The sequence below is a fragment of the Apium graveolens genome, chromosome 11 (genome assembly GCF_009905375.1).
Source record: "Apium graveolens cultivar Ventura chromosome 11, ASM990537v1, whole genome shotgun sequence".
NCBI classification, from domain to species: domain Eukaryota; kingdom Viridiplantae; phylum Streptophyta; class Magnoliopsida; order Apiales; family Apiaceae; genus Apium; species Apium graveolens.
Window position 1 is genome coordinate 206361664 of NC_133657.1, and position 15507 is coordinate 206377170.

Below are 15507 nucleotides of genomic sequence, written 5' to 3' on the forward strand. Positions count from 1 at the left end.
GTCCACGTCATCAGAATTACTAATACTTATATTTCCTACGTCAATAAAGTTTTACGCGTGTAAGTGATTCACGAGATTCTTTGCAACTAGAACTACTGTTATTAGTCTTTTTAACCGTTATTTTTAATTCTATAGGTATATGTTATTACTATTTTCTGTTTTTACCGTTTCTTATAACTCTGCTCTACGCCAGAAACTGCAAGTAATCTGCGAGAAGCTCTATCGATGGTGATCAATAAGTGCAAGAGCAGTACTTTCATTGTGCGCCTCATTTACTTGAAAAAGGAATCAAGTTGTCCAACTTCTAATCCCATCTCTCACAAGTTTGAGAGGAATCTTACACCATAATTGGATGAAAACTCTTGCAACTTTTAAGAGTGCGCTTATAGCCCCGACTGAGTTAAACAATGAGTAGGGCAAGTAGTTAGGGACAATTTTTTTTCCCAAAAGAGACAACTAAAATACGGAGGAGTATCAAGTAAATTCAAAGTGTAGGGCAAGAGAATTGCTAAAATGCGAAGAAATATTTATAGCATGTCACTCGTCTAGAATATACGAAGAGTGGTCCTGATGCTCAAAACAAACACACAACAGTGAATCAAAACCACAAACCAAACAATGTAATGAATCTAGTTTCCTATGCACACTAAATGGTATGATGATACATATACTGTTCTGCTGGCTTATGAATCACCTGGCAAAATCAACCACCAGTACTGCTGATGCTACAAAAAATGCAAAAAGAGTACAGAGTACCTTAAGTTCTTAGCTGCCTTCTTCCCCCAATCCTGTTTGTAATGATTTTTTCAAGATAGACGCAGCGCTCCCGGTGATAATCATTCCATATGCACAACTGTCTTATGGCCTCTTTCTTCTCCTCCCCTATTCCCAAAATCCATTCTTCCTTCTCTTTTAATCTTTTCTCCATCTCACCTATCTTTTTATCCTTTTCAATATTGGATTCTTCCGTCCTCACTTCAAGTTGTTTAACAGCTTTCACTAGATTTTCTATCTGTTCTCTTAAGAGTGCTTCCTGTTGCCTCGCAGAGTTGAGCTCAAAGATTAAATTGGCAATTTTTTTCTTTTGATTTTCTTCATTGCTGTTTTTATCCCTGACCCAATTCTTTGCTACATGAAGCTCATTTAAGATCTCAAAGACACAGGTTTCAATGTGCCCGGAGTCTTCCTCTAACTTCCTTGTCAGTGAATCCAATCCAGTAAAGGTCTGATTTAACTTCTCCGCAAATTCTGCCTTCATCTTGAACTGATCTTCTTTATAAGCACGAAGTACTCCAGATAGTACTATAATTCTTTCGTGAAGTACCTTATTGTCTTTCTGGTACTTCTCTTCCTTGACATTGTGCTCATTTTCCTTCTCACTTAAAACCTGTTCTGTAATCCGGAGCTTCTGGTTTGACAGGCGGAGCTTTACCTCTATATTCCGAACATTTTCTGTCAAAGTGGAAACTTCATCTCCTTTCATGTCCAGTTCTCTCTTTAGGTTTTCAATGCTCTCTTCCAGTTCATCTCTTTTAATTTCCAGTTCTCTTTCTACCTCTTTGAAGATTTCTTCCAGTTCATTAAATTTCTGAGTATTTGACTCCATACTATTGTGGAACTCTTTTGTCATTTCTTCTATCTTCCTCTCCGCATCTTGGAGCTTTTCCTTGCATTCTATTAAAGAGACCTCAAGTTGTTTGTGCACTTCAGTCAGTTCACTGAAAGCAACCTCTTGTTCTTTTAACATGCCCTCCTGCTCCTTGATCTTTCTTACCAATTCAATGTTCTCAGCATGCAAGGATTCCAATTCCTGTTGCAATTTGTTAATTTCAATTGCAGAAGCATCAATCAGAGCTGATGCTTCAAGTGACGCCTCTTCAAGTTTCTTTTCTACAGCAGAGTACTGGTCCTCTCTCTCTAATAATGTTCTCTCCAATCCAGCAATTTTATCCTTCAGATCATCATTCGCCTTTCTCAGCTGTTCAATTTCATTAGTCTCTTCACCAAGTTGATCTTCAAGTTCTTTTATCCTGTTCTGCGCCATGTCTACTTGCAATTCTAGATCCTTACCAAGTTTCATGTGGCCTTCCTTCTCTTCTTGCAGTTTTAGCTGATTGGCTGTCTTTCCTGACAAATCCTCTTTCAGAGATTCCATCTGAATCAGAAGTCCAGAAATTTCTAAATCTTTTTTTTCCAGTAGCGCATTTGATTCAAGTATTTGGCCCTGTAGAGACTCCAGTTCGCATTGCTTATCATTGACCTGAATCATTAATGCATCAAACTTACTCAATGATTCATTTGTTTTCTGTGCAAGTAGTTCCTCTAGTTCGCCTTTCTGAGTTTGTAATGTTTCTACCTTAAATTGAAGCTGGTTGACATCTTCTTTTAGAAGCTCCAATTGAGATAAGGCATCTCTCTCTTTGTCCTCCAGTCTTGTCAAGAGGAGAGAGAGTTCAAGATCTTTTTGCTTTTCTATCTCATGCTTTTCTGACTGTAAACTTTCCAGCTCTAGTTCCAGATTCCTTATTCGGTTTGTTGCTTCTTCCTCCCAGGAAACATGGCTGCCCTTGAGTGTCGATAAATCTCTCTCTTTGTCATCCAAGGTCTCTCTTAATTTGCTAGATTCAGTGACTAGTTCCTGCATCCTGTCCTGCAACTGCTTAATTTCATCCGAGAGCATGGACTTTTCTGCTGTCAGATGTTCTGTCTGTGATAACAAATCTTTCTCCTTGTCCTCAATCTTCATGAGAAGAGCAGAAAGTTGATTATCCTTCTCCCTTTCCATTTCAGTTTTGTGCAGGTCCAATGTCTCCAACTTCTGTTCCAAATCCCTTGTCCGGGCATCTGTCTGGCACACATAGGCTTCATGTGTCTCCTTGTGTGACAAAAGCTCTGCCTCTCTACCGTCCAATTTGTCCCTCATTTGGCTGGATTCAGAGACCATTTCCTGGATTGTATCCTGAAATTGCTTGATTTCTTCCGACAGCATAGATTTTTCTGTTGTTAGATGTTGTATTTGTGATAAGAAATCTCTCTCTTTGTCTTCAAGTTTCATTACAAGAGCAGAGAGCTCATCGTCCTTTTGCTTCTCAATTTCAGTTTTATGAGTCTGCAAGGTCTCTAAATTGAGCTGCAAATCCCTTGTCCGGGTATCTATCTCACTCAAGTGGGCTTCATGCATCTCCTTGCATGTCAAAAGCTCTGTCTCTCTGCTATCCAGTTTCTCCTTCAATTGGCTAGATTCAGTGACGAGGTCTTGAAGTTTCACATGAGCCTGCTTAATCTCTTCGGAGAGCACCACAACTTTTGAGTATAGTGAACTTTTTTCTTCCTCGGTGATTTTAAGTGTCTGGCTTAGATTTTCTATCTCCTGTTGTGCAGATTGCAGATTATCCTTTATTATGTAAACTTCCCCCTTAGCAGCATCGAGTTCTAGCTGCAACACTTCATTCTCATCTTTCAACTGAGCAGTAATTGCTTTTAAATCATCATTTACTTTACGCCCCTCTTCAATAGTACTCGTTGCTGCCACTTTCTCTGAAGTTAAAATGCTCATTTGGTTCTTCACATCTTCCAGCTGATGATTCAATTGAGCTTCCAAATCACTAGCACATTGCAGTTTCACATTTAAATCCTTATTATCAATCAAGATAACAGTGTTCTCATGCTTCAATCTTTCGCCTTCCGCAACACATCTTTTCACTTCCTCCTCCGCTTCTTGTAATTTTATGGAAGCACCATGATATTTTGAATCTAGTGCTTCATTTTCCCCACTTACAGCTGCCAGCTTACTCTTTAAGTCAACTATCTCCAGTTTTGCAGATTCAAGTTCATGTCTAATCCCATCATGTCTTTTACCATTCTTACTGCTCTTTATTCTGTGAGACTTGTCTGAATCGGAATCTGAGCTGGATGATGAAGAAGAATCCTTTTCTTTACCATGAACTTTTTGACGCAGCTCTCCTGTTATGTGATCATAACGATCGTACAGTAACTGGTACTGCTTGTGAAAATCTTCTATCAATTCAACAAGTGGTTCTTTGTTGGAGTTTTCGTCTTCATTTCCATCTTTAATTAGCTTCAATATCTTCTGAATTTTGCCTTCTGTTTCTGAAATTATAAGGAGTATTTACATGTAAGATCTTGTAGTTCCTTATAAGCAGGGATAAGATCTTGAGTTTTAATATATAAAATACCCTCCCAACGAATATTTTTCCTTATTGTGACTAGGAAGATATTTGAGTGTCAAAAGATAGGCCTCAAACCATAATTAAAACACTCGTAAACAAAGCATTTCCACCTACTATATTCTAAATCCACTTCCTGCTTTTCCCTGATTTTTAGCTATTACCGCCTACTGTTATCTAGGTTTCTGTTTAAAAACTGAGAAACTTGTAGCAAAAAAACTTGTTAATTATTCCTATGATATTTAATAACAAACTCCTTATTCCCAAAAAACAAAACCATAGCATATAATAATGAAAATAGACTGCAATGGAGGTTCCTAGGAATCAAGGCCACAAAATGTTCATGCTGATACGTACAATCTTGTCAGGAATAGAAGGATACCTATTTTAGTTCCTTTTAGCTCCTGATCTGTCTCAGGATCAATGTGACTACTGAAAATTGACTTTATCCATTGACGCTTTGTCATCTTGCTGCCGAAATTTTGTGATTTCAACTGTGTTTTAGAGTAAGATAATTTCCATCCGAAGACCTAAGAACTCATTAAATCAATGAAGGTATGAACCCCTCAATCTTGATCGTTGGTTTCCCTTGATCTCTGCCACAAAATTTTAGACAATATAAAACGAAATGTGCAAGAAACCTCTGAATATAGACAAATCAAGCTATACTGGTTTGTGACTGTCAAGAATAAAATTAAATACATGCAATGAATTGTTTATTCTGAATACAGCCATGGTACATGTTAGACATTACTATTAACTATCCATTCCAAGACTCATTTAAAAAATTCAAAGAGAAATCAAGAAAATATCATTACAAATTACATATACTGTTTGCTGCTACATGTAAGCAAAAGTTCCACATCCGGTAGTTTTTATTATGTATTGCAGAAGCCAGAGGTCATTATTAAACAAGTAATATAGATAAAAGTAATGTTTAAAATATGCTATAAAAATTTAACTATGACATAATTTGTGACGACAACAACATCAAACCACAAATTACTCAGGAATAATAGATGCAACCATATACGAGAACTAAAAACAATCTATTTGCAATTTGTGAGTGATTAAATAGATAGAAGAACTCATACTATAAGATAAAAAACAGCACATTCTTAACTGTAGTTTCCATCTAATAATAACACTTCTTAAATGACAGCTAGATAAACAAATAAGTGATCTGGCTTCTATGTGGATCTGCATAAATAATTACACACACACACACACACGGTGTCATCACCGGTGCCAAACTGCCAATTATGTAAACATATCACAGCAATTATTAACATCATGTCATCATCATAGTTCGAGGACAAAGATTCCTTTTCAATAAGCTTAACAAACTCGAAAATATATTAGTCCTATTTTATTAGTTTTCGATTCTTCCCTAATTCTTACTCAAACGAACTCAACTATACCGGAAATCACACAGATAATATCCTAATACGTCATGCATCACCTGAATTCACAAATTCGAATAATTCAATCGAATTTCAACCGAAGGTACACAATCGCTACTAGTATAACATCTAGCCTTCAACATCATCAGAAATCGAACATCATCCAGACTGAAAACAAATAGCTATATAAACACTCAGCTGATTATGAACACAACAGAAATTGAGTCGATTTTTCACATATCGATTCAATCGAATCCAACTCTATAGCATCAAACGAAAAAACTTCGAATTAATCATCAAAGAGCGCACACACACACACACATACATATATATATATTTGAAGTCGATGATTGTACTGAAGTTAAAACAAGTCAAAATCGAATCTACAAACTTCTAAAACACGAAAAACACATCAAAATTCAAAGTCCAGAGCACAAAATCAAGCTCAACAAGTTGAAATTAAGCTTAAAACATGATAGATACGGTAAACAGCAAGTTAACAATCCGATTAAAGTGAAAATATATACATACAGTTTAATAGAGTAGCGTGATAAGGATGAAAATCGAGTTAATTACCTGGTCAAACGAATATCTGAGTGTACAATATGTGTGTCACAGAGAGAGAGAGAAGGAGAGGGGGGGAGAGAGAGAGAGAGAGAGAGAGAGAGAGAGAGAGAGAGAGAGAGTGAGTGTGAAAATGAAATGTTGTGTTGTGAATTAAAAAAGAGGAAAGTAGTTTTGTCTGGCTTAAGAAGAGATTGGAACGGAGGGGAGGGCGCGATGAAAAGCCACTTGCATTTTTGCGGCTTCGCCTCACCTGGAATCTTTGGCCTTTTTTTGAATGATCCCCAAAATGACCAACGTAATTCCCAAAATCAATTCAATTGTTTTTAGGTTTCAAAAATAAATATTTCATTCATCCCAATTTACTGTTCCATTTGATATTTTACTGTCAAATTGACCTAACTTTTACCGAAAATTTCATTTTTTTAAAATAATGAAGAAATTACTTTATTTACGGTTAAAATTTAGTCAATTTAATCATCAAATAAAATAGATAAATTGAAACGGAGGGAGTAACTTTAAAATTTAACTACACTTTTGTTATTTATAAAAAAAATACTAAAATAAGAATTTCGGTTTTGAATTAACACTGGATGTTAAAATTATTACCGATACAGCGATACTGATAGATTAATATGTGAGCGGGTGAGCGTGAGTGGTCATGGGTACTTAATTTTTTGTTTTTTGTTTTAGTTTGTTCAATATAAACATACATTTTTTACAGAGAAAAATGATTTGTCAATTATTGAAATTTTTTCTTAATCAATTCGAACAAAATTTAAGAGGTCATGTCACTCAATACGAACTAAATTTTAAGTTCCGAATTAAATTATTTTATACTGACGAAAAGGATCATTGTTTGAAATACAAATTAATTACTATACATGTTTCGACAAGTGATAAACTTAATCAAAACAAACAAATTTTACTCTTTACTCATATTTTTAAAAAGTTAGTTTTAGAAAAAAAACAAATTGTTTTTAATAAATTGGCAGGAAATATTTGAATCACATACTACATAACAAGAGTTTGGTATAATGAATTGGTGGGGTGATGTACTAATATCATGTACCACAAAAAAAGTTGATAAATAATTGAACAATCTTTCAATGCGTACAACTATTTTGTTGAGAATAAAAAGGTGTAAATACACAAGTTGTCACTTGTCAGCGAGGCATGACATGACAGACAATTGTGAGGTTGATATAATATTATGATCCTTTTTTCTCACTTGTAAGCACACACATTAACGTTACATTAAATTTAAATTAAATATAGTGTCCGTTTGGAAAATCTTAAAATAAGTAAATTATAACTTAAAATGATTAAGTGTGAAATAAGTGATAAGTTGATAAATACTTATAAGTTCTATAAGTGTTTGGATAAATTTACTTTTAAGTCAGAAGTTTTTTTACTTAAATGAATTAAAACAAATAATTATTAAATATAATTAGCTTAGTTCATAAATATTAAATTAGAAAATATTTAAAAATTTATATTTTAAAATCAAAACTTTAGAAAAAAGTGAAAAAATAAAAATAAGTTGGAAAAAAGTACGTCACTACCAACTTTCAACTTATCAGCTTATAAGTTGTAAATTCAGCTTATAAATTGGGTCGACAAACACTCGTCGATAAGCTGTTACGGGCTTATAAGTCATAAGTGGCTTATAAGTATATTGCCAAACAGACCCATAATGTAAACTTTGCAATTAAAAGGAAACAAGACTTGTTATAAGAACGTGGAGAGATTCATGTAACGTGATACATCTGCAACGCCACATGCATTTTTTTTATTTTCTTTCAGAATTGACCTAATTCTTTTTCTTTTTTCTAATTTGGCTTTTATAACTTACAATTGAGTATCTATTCTCACAACTCTCGGGGTAAGCGAGAATCGAACCCATAGCCTGTAACGACGAGAGATAAGCTATTAACCACCTGAGCTATCTCATCGCGCTCACCTAATTCTTTTTTACTACAGTTAAACATCGATAAAATAATAACATCGATAAAATAATATTTTTTTCTAGTTCCAACATAATGAACACAGTATATTTTTACCCCCAGTAAAATAAAAAACTCGTTAAATTAATATTATTTTTTGATTCCAACTATATTACTTTAAAGAGGTTTTATATATCTGTTACTTAAAAATTACTACAATTTAAGATCTCATGCGAAATTACAAAGTTATTATAATTTTATAGAAAATTAGTAACGTAATTAGAAATACGAGATATCAACGATTATTATGTCAAAAGTTTCCGCAATACATATAAAAAAACTATATATCCTTCATAATTCATATATTGGATAAATAACGAGGACTCTTACACTTCCGAGAATTCTTGCACTTCCGATGTAATTAATTTTTAAAATATTTAACTTGTTCGGTTATACATCTATACTAAGACATTTTTCCGGCAGGATCCTTGTGAAAAAAAGTTAATTAATAATAAGGTCAATTTTTAGAGCATATGCACCCCTTAGGGTCACCAATTCATCAATTCATCAATCTTATCAATTGTGTTAGTTACTATTCACCTAAAATCAACTTTTTTTCTTAGTTTTTCTACATTCACAAACCTCAATCAATTCATCAATTACTATTCACCAAATAAATAATAACATAATATTAGCTATCTTACTTAATAATATTGATTAAATATCATATATTTAAGTAGAACTCTATTATTTAATGATCCCACAAATATTATCCTTAAAGTAATAATAGATAGTTGATAATTTTAGATTTTTTTTTAATAAGATTTTGTTAATTTTAGATAATAATTCAAAAGGTGATTTAATAATCAAATTCGATAATAATTCAAAAGTTGATCTAATTTGTTTTTAAAATTATTTAAATGCATATCCAGAATAGTATAATTTCATATAAGCTCTAATTTTGAGTCAACTGTAACAATTTTATAGGTCCAGTGCATAAAGCAAATACATTAATTTATTTAAAAAATGAGCAAATCGTGGGTCTCATTAATTGAGGGGCATTAATAGGTCCATTAATAATCAAAGGAGGTGTTGCTGAATTGATGGAACATTGAAAATTGATGGAGTAAAAACACACCGGTGCATGCCGTTTCTGAGAGAAATATTGAAAAGGCTGATGAATTAATATTTTTCCTTCCCGGGTGCATATGTTCTTAGGATTTGTTGAGTTCGACTTTTTATTAGTTAAAGCCGTGATCTTATTGGCAATATATAATCATTCGGCATAACAGAATTATTATTCCTTAACACACCTTCGAATTACACGACAGCCCATGACAGCTATGCCAAAACATTAAAAATATGAACTCTACGACTACATGTTCTTTAGATTGCAGAGAAATAAAATAATGTAAATTTGTGTCCCTGGCATTTGTATGTAGCTAATATTTGTCTCATACTCCACCTGTTAATAAATTATTTAGCTGGTTCACAGTCATACAGCGTGTACTTCGGAATAAATTTTTTGAATTTATCACTATGTTTGATCCTTGAATCATCGTACTTGTTTGATCCTTAATTTTTTTTATGTTATAAAGGAAGACTCGTGATACTTAATAAAGAATACTCGCATAACTTCTCAGAGAAAAAATTTAGTAAGTAAGAATTTTGATTAAAATCCTATATTAACCTTTCGTAGCACGTGCAATCCTATTTTATCATTTCGTAGCACATGCAATCATATCTTATCTTTTCGTAATATTTGTAATCTTATCATATCTTTCTGTAAGTATAAATAGGACCTTCAGTTATTGCAAAAATTTCTGAAAATACCCCAGAAGTGGTATTGCCTCCTGAAGAGGTTCAAGCCCCTGAAGTGGCGGTAACAAAACTCCCAGACGTGGGATTGCCTCCACAAGAGAATGTTGCTCCAAAAGTGGCACATGCCCCAAAAGTCGCAAATACTTCCACATAAGCAAAGATACCTGAAAACTATGAGATCTCAATGAATTATGTCCATAACGCGAAATTACTGGATCGTGGAGGTATTGAGGTTGATGATGTATATGCTTTTTCCGTGGCATCTGATATTATTATGAACTCTGATCCTGAACCACAAAGTGTGGAAGAGTGGCCAAAATGGAAAATTGCAATTGTGAGATATAAAGCCCAAACATCGGCTGGTGTAGTCCCCGTCGGGAATAGATGAGTATTTGTACGAAAACAAAATGAGAAAAATGAAATTGTGAGATATAAAGCCCGGCTTGTAGCCCAGGGATTCTCTCAAAAACCTGGTTTTGATTACCAGGAAACGTACTCTCCTGTGATTGATGGAGTTACTTTTCGTTTTCTAATGGGTATGGCTTGTATGGAAAAACTAGAAACACGTTTGATGGACGTTGTGACAGCATACCTATATGGATCAGTTGATAGTGATATTTATATGAAAATTCCTGAAGGATTAAATATTGAGGACACTAAGCCTCGACATTTATATTCTGTAAAATTACAACGATCATTGTATGGTTTGAAACAATCTGGTCATATGTGGTACAACAGGCTTGGTGAATACTTATTGAATGATGGATATGTTAATAATCAAGTGTGTCCTTGCATTTTCATTAAACGATCAACAACTGGTTTTTTTATTATTGTTGTATATGTGGATGATTTGAATATTATCGGTAGTACTGAAGGATATAACTAATGTTGCTAACTATTTGAAAAATAAGTTTGAAATGAAAGATCTTGGAAGGACAAGATTTTGTTTAGGTATACAGGTGGAGCACTTATCTTCAGGAATATTTGTTCATCAATCAAACTACACTGAAAAGATTCTTGATCGATTTTACATGGACAAAGCTCATCCACTAACCACACCAATGGTTGTTCGATCACTTGAGGTTGACAAGGATCCTTTCCGTCTTAAAAAAAAGATGAAAAGGCTATTGGACCTGAAGTTCCATATCTCAGTATAATTGGCGCTCTCATGTATCTTGCAAATAATACACGACCTGATATTGCATTTGCAGTGAACCTGTTGGCAAGATTTAGTTCTGACCCTACTAAAAGGCATTGGGATGGAATCAAACATATATTCAGATATCTTCGAGGGACAATCGATTTTGGACTATTCTTCCCAAACAATTCAAGATCACGGCTAGTTGGATATACAAATGCGGGATACATGTCAGATCCTCACTTTGGGCGATCACAAATAGGTTACCTATTTACATATTGTGATATTGTTATCTCTTGAAAGTCTACAAAACAGACTATGGCTGCAACTTCATCAAACCAGGCAGAGTTACTAGCAATTCGTGAAGCAAGCAGAGAACGTACTTGGCTAAGGTCAGTCATTCAACATATTCAAGAATCACGTGGATTATCAAGTATTTCGGACAGTCCTACAGTTTTATTTGAGGATAACTCGGCCTGCATCAAACAACTTAAGGAAGGATATATTAAAGGGGATCGAACAAAACACATATTGCCAAAATTCTTCCACACTCATGAACTTCAAGAAAATGGTGATATTGATGTCCAACAAGTTCGCTCATGCGATAATCTGGCGGATATACTTACAAAGTCACTACCTACATCAACATTTGAGAAGCTGAAAAATAATATGGGTATGCGGAGGTTAAAAAATTTGCTACATCAAAATATCAAAATGTGAGACATTTTATTCAAGGGGAGGCTGTACTATTTTCCCTTCGTCAAGGTTTTTATCCCACTGGGTTTTTTCTTGCAAGATTTTAACGAGGCAGTCAACCTTTGCAATAACTCATATTTGACAATGAAGGGAGAGTGTTATAATAATGATTATCAAATCTTACTAAGAAATACTCGCGATACTTATTAAAGAAGACTCACACAACTTCTCAGAGAAAAAACTTAGTAAGGAGGAATTTTGATTAAAATCATATCTTATCCTTTCGTAGCACGTGCAATCCTATCATATCATTTCGTAGCACGTGCTATCCTATTTTATCTTTTCGTAATATGTGTAATCTTATCCTATCTTTCTGTAAGTATAAATAGGACCTTCAATTATTGAAATCACACACTCTGAAAAATAAATTGAACAATAATTCTCTCTCTTCAATTTATACTCTCTCTATGTGCATTTATTAAGTCATACATTATCCAGTAATTCGAGATTTACAACACGTTATTCACAATATTTTCTTTATACTTGCCCAATATTTTAATTCTTATAACATCTCTAACGATATTAGCTAAAATACTTCGCTAAAATAATATTATAATAATTGACCAAAATTTACTGAATATATTATGTATTGTTCTCCGATAAGTATCGGCTATAATGGTGGATTATATATTGAAAATAATATATTATAATTTCAAACTGCATTCTTTGAATAAATTATACTCCCTATGTCCCAACCATTTCTTTACATTTTTCTTTTTAAAATGTCTCATCTAATTCTTTACATTTCAAAACTTACCAAAAATAGTCAATGTGTCCCACCACTTTCTCACTTTTCCTCTTTTTTCACGCTAATTTTACTCCACTATCTCCCTTTTATACATTAAAAATCAATGGGTCCCACCACTTCATGCACTTTTCTTTCTCACTACTTTATACATATTTCTTAACCTCCGTGCTCAAACCAAACGTAAAGAATTGGTCGGAACGGAGGGAGTATATAAAGATCCATACGTGGCAAAAATTACGATTTTACTATAGATTAAGCTAGATTCAACATATTTGATCAACCAACATATTATAGTCAAAGATTTTATAGAATTGGAGGGTTTAAATTTATAAATATAATGTAAAATAAGCATTGTACCGTGCCACATGGGATTTTTTAGACATAAACATGTCCGGTTGGAGATGCTCTTACGGTTTCTAATAATTCCATATATGTTTTTCTTACTAAACCAAGTCAAAATTTCTACATTTGGCTTTTGTAATAAACTTGCAGAGAAGTTGATTTTATTAAGACGTCTTTTCATTTTCCCCAGTTAGATGACTCTTAATATTATGATCATTCAAATTTAGGAATTTGAAAAAAAAAATTACGACATGGGGAATTTTTAACTAGATTTATTTCATGTAATTTATGACAAATAATTATACTTTCGTCATTATTTCAGGTAAGTCTAATATATTATATATAAATCACTGTTCTAAAAAGTGGAAACCGACATTGTTCAATTTAGCAACGTTTAAGTGATTAATCGGAAAATCAGAATATTAATCGGATATGTTTAATAAAATACAAAAATAATTAATTTATTAAACGAAATATATTAATTTAAGAAAAACGTGTAGTGATTAATCAGAATATAAAATCATATCGACAAAGTATTATGGGACGATTAATCGGTAAAATTAGTGATTTTTAGAAAAGATATATAAACTAAAAATAAATTAAATTAAAATAAAAATATTAATTTATTCAGTCGTACCAATGTACGAGAATAAATAAAAATTATTATAAACCTTGACTGAAAATATTAGTTATGTTTAATGTAGAGAAAGTGTAGGAGAATAGAAGATATAAAGAGAAAGTTGTATCTTATTTCGTTAGCTAAATGAGCTATTTATAGTAGTTGGTTTAAAAGTCTTACTGAGTAAGCTATTCAAATCTTCTTCATTAAGTATTACAAAACTTCCTCGATAAGCTTTATAAGTCTTCCTCGATAAGTTTTACAAGTCTTCCTCGATAAGATTCACAAGTCTTACTGATTAAGTTTATTTCTTAAGAAGCCGTGCAAGTCTTCCTGAGCAAGATTTGAGAGATTTTCTCGATACGCTTTGACAATCACTTTATATTTATTCAAATATTTTAACACTCCCCCTTGATTGTCAAATGCGAGTTATTGCAAAGATTGACTGTCTCGTTAAAACCTTGCAAGGAAAAAACTAGTGGGATAAAAACCTTGACGAAGGAAAAAGAGTACAGCCTCCCACTGAATAAAACGTCTCACAATTTGACATCTTGTTGTATTAATGATTTCAGTCTCCGCATTCCAATATTATTTCGCAACTTTTCAAAAGTTGATGTAGGTAATGACTTTGTAAGCAGATCTTCCAGATTATCACATGATCGAATTTGTTGCACGTCAATGTCACATTTCTCTTGGAGTTCATGCCTGTAGAAGAATTTCGGCAAGATCTGTGTTGTTCAATCTCCTTTGATATATCCTTCTTTTAATTGTCTGATACAGGCTGAATTATCCTCGAACAAAATTGTAGGTCTGTCTAAAATACTTGATAACCCACACGACTTTCGAATATGTTGAATGACAGACCTTAACCAAATACATTCTCTGCTTGCTTCATGAATTGCTAATAATTTTGCGTGGTTTGATGAAGTTTCCGCCATAGTCTGTTTTGTAGATTTCCAAGAGATAGCAGTATTACAATATGTAAATAGATAACATGTTTGTGAATGTCCAAAATGAAGATCCGACAGATATCCAACATCTGTATATCCAACTAGCTGCGATTTTGAACTGTTTGGGAAGAATAGTCCAAGATCAATTGTTCCTCAGAGATATCTTAATATATGATTGATCTCATCCCAATGCCTTTTAGTTGAATCAGAACTAAATCTTTCCAACAGCTTCACAGCAAAAGCAATATCATGTCTCGCGTTATTTGCAAGATACATAAGAGCACCAATTGCACTAAGATACGGAACTTTGGGTCCAAGTGCATCTTCATCTTCTTTTCTAGGACGGAATGGATCCTTTTCAACTTCGAGTGACCGAACAACCATTGGCGTGGTTAGTGGATGAGATTTGTCCATGTAGAACCGATCAAGAACTTTTTCTGTATAAGTGGACTGATGAAAAAATATGCCTGAAGATAAGTGCTCCACATGTATACTTAAACAAAATTTTGTCTTTCCAAGATCTTTTATTTCAAACTCATTTTTCAAATAAGTAGCAATGTTAGTAATATCTTCAAAGTACCTACAATATTCAAATCATCCACATATACAACAATAATAACAAATCCAGTTTGTGACTTTTTGATAAACACACATGGACACACTTGATTATTTACATATCCATCATTCAACAAATATTCACTAAGCCTGTTGTACCACATACGACCAGATTGTTTTAAACCATATAATGATCGTTGCAATTTAACTGAATATAAATGAAGGGGCTTAGTTTTATCTAACTTTAATCCTTCAGGAATTTTCATATAAATATCACTATCAAGTGATCCATGAAGGTAGACTGTCACAACGTCCATGAGACGTGTTTCTAATCTTTCCATACAAGCCATACCCATTAGAAAACGAAAAGTGACTCCATCCATTATAGGAGAGTAAGTTTCCTGATAATCAAATCCAGGCCTTTGAAAGAATCCTTGGGCTACTAGCCGGGCCTTATATCTCACAATTTTATTTCTCT

General features: G+C 33.4%; 1 protein-coding gene across 2 annotated transcripts; it reads right to left on the reverse strand.

Moving 5' to 3' along the window:
• Window positions 1–505: 505 nt before the first annotated feature.
• LOC141697698 (uncharacterized) lies at window positions 506–6411 on the reverse strand. Of its 2 annotated transcripts, none has more exons than XM_074502199.1 (3): window positions 6167–6411; window positions 4570–4783; window positions 506–4110 (listed from the first exon to the last, which is right to left on the reverse strand). In XM_074502199.1, exons 2-3 carry the CDS (start codon window positions 4652–4654, stop codon window positions 758–760), a joined length of 3438 nt encoding a protein of 1145 aa, XP_074358300.1. In that variant the 5' UTR covers window positions 4655–4783; window positions 6167–6411; the 3' UTR covers window positions 506–757. The 2 variants fall into 2 exon arrangements, with proteins under 2 accessions (XP_074358300.1, XP_074358301.1); XM_074502200.1 differs by lacking the exon at window positions 6167–6411 and adding an exon at window positions 5650–5671.
• Window positions 6412–15507: the final 9096 nt, after the last annotated feature.

Bases quoted from the DNA above. Each gene is read 5' to 3' on its own strand.
- LOC141697698 (XM_074502199.1), bottom strand. From the start codon at position 4,654: ATGACAAAGCGTCAATGGATAAAGTCAATTTTCAGTAGTCACATTGAT. The intron at 4,111-4,569 runs GTATCCTTCTAT...TTATAATTTCAG, and splicing joins GCTAAAAGGAACTAAAATAG to AAACAGAAGGCAAAATTCAG.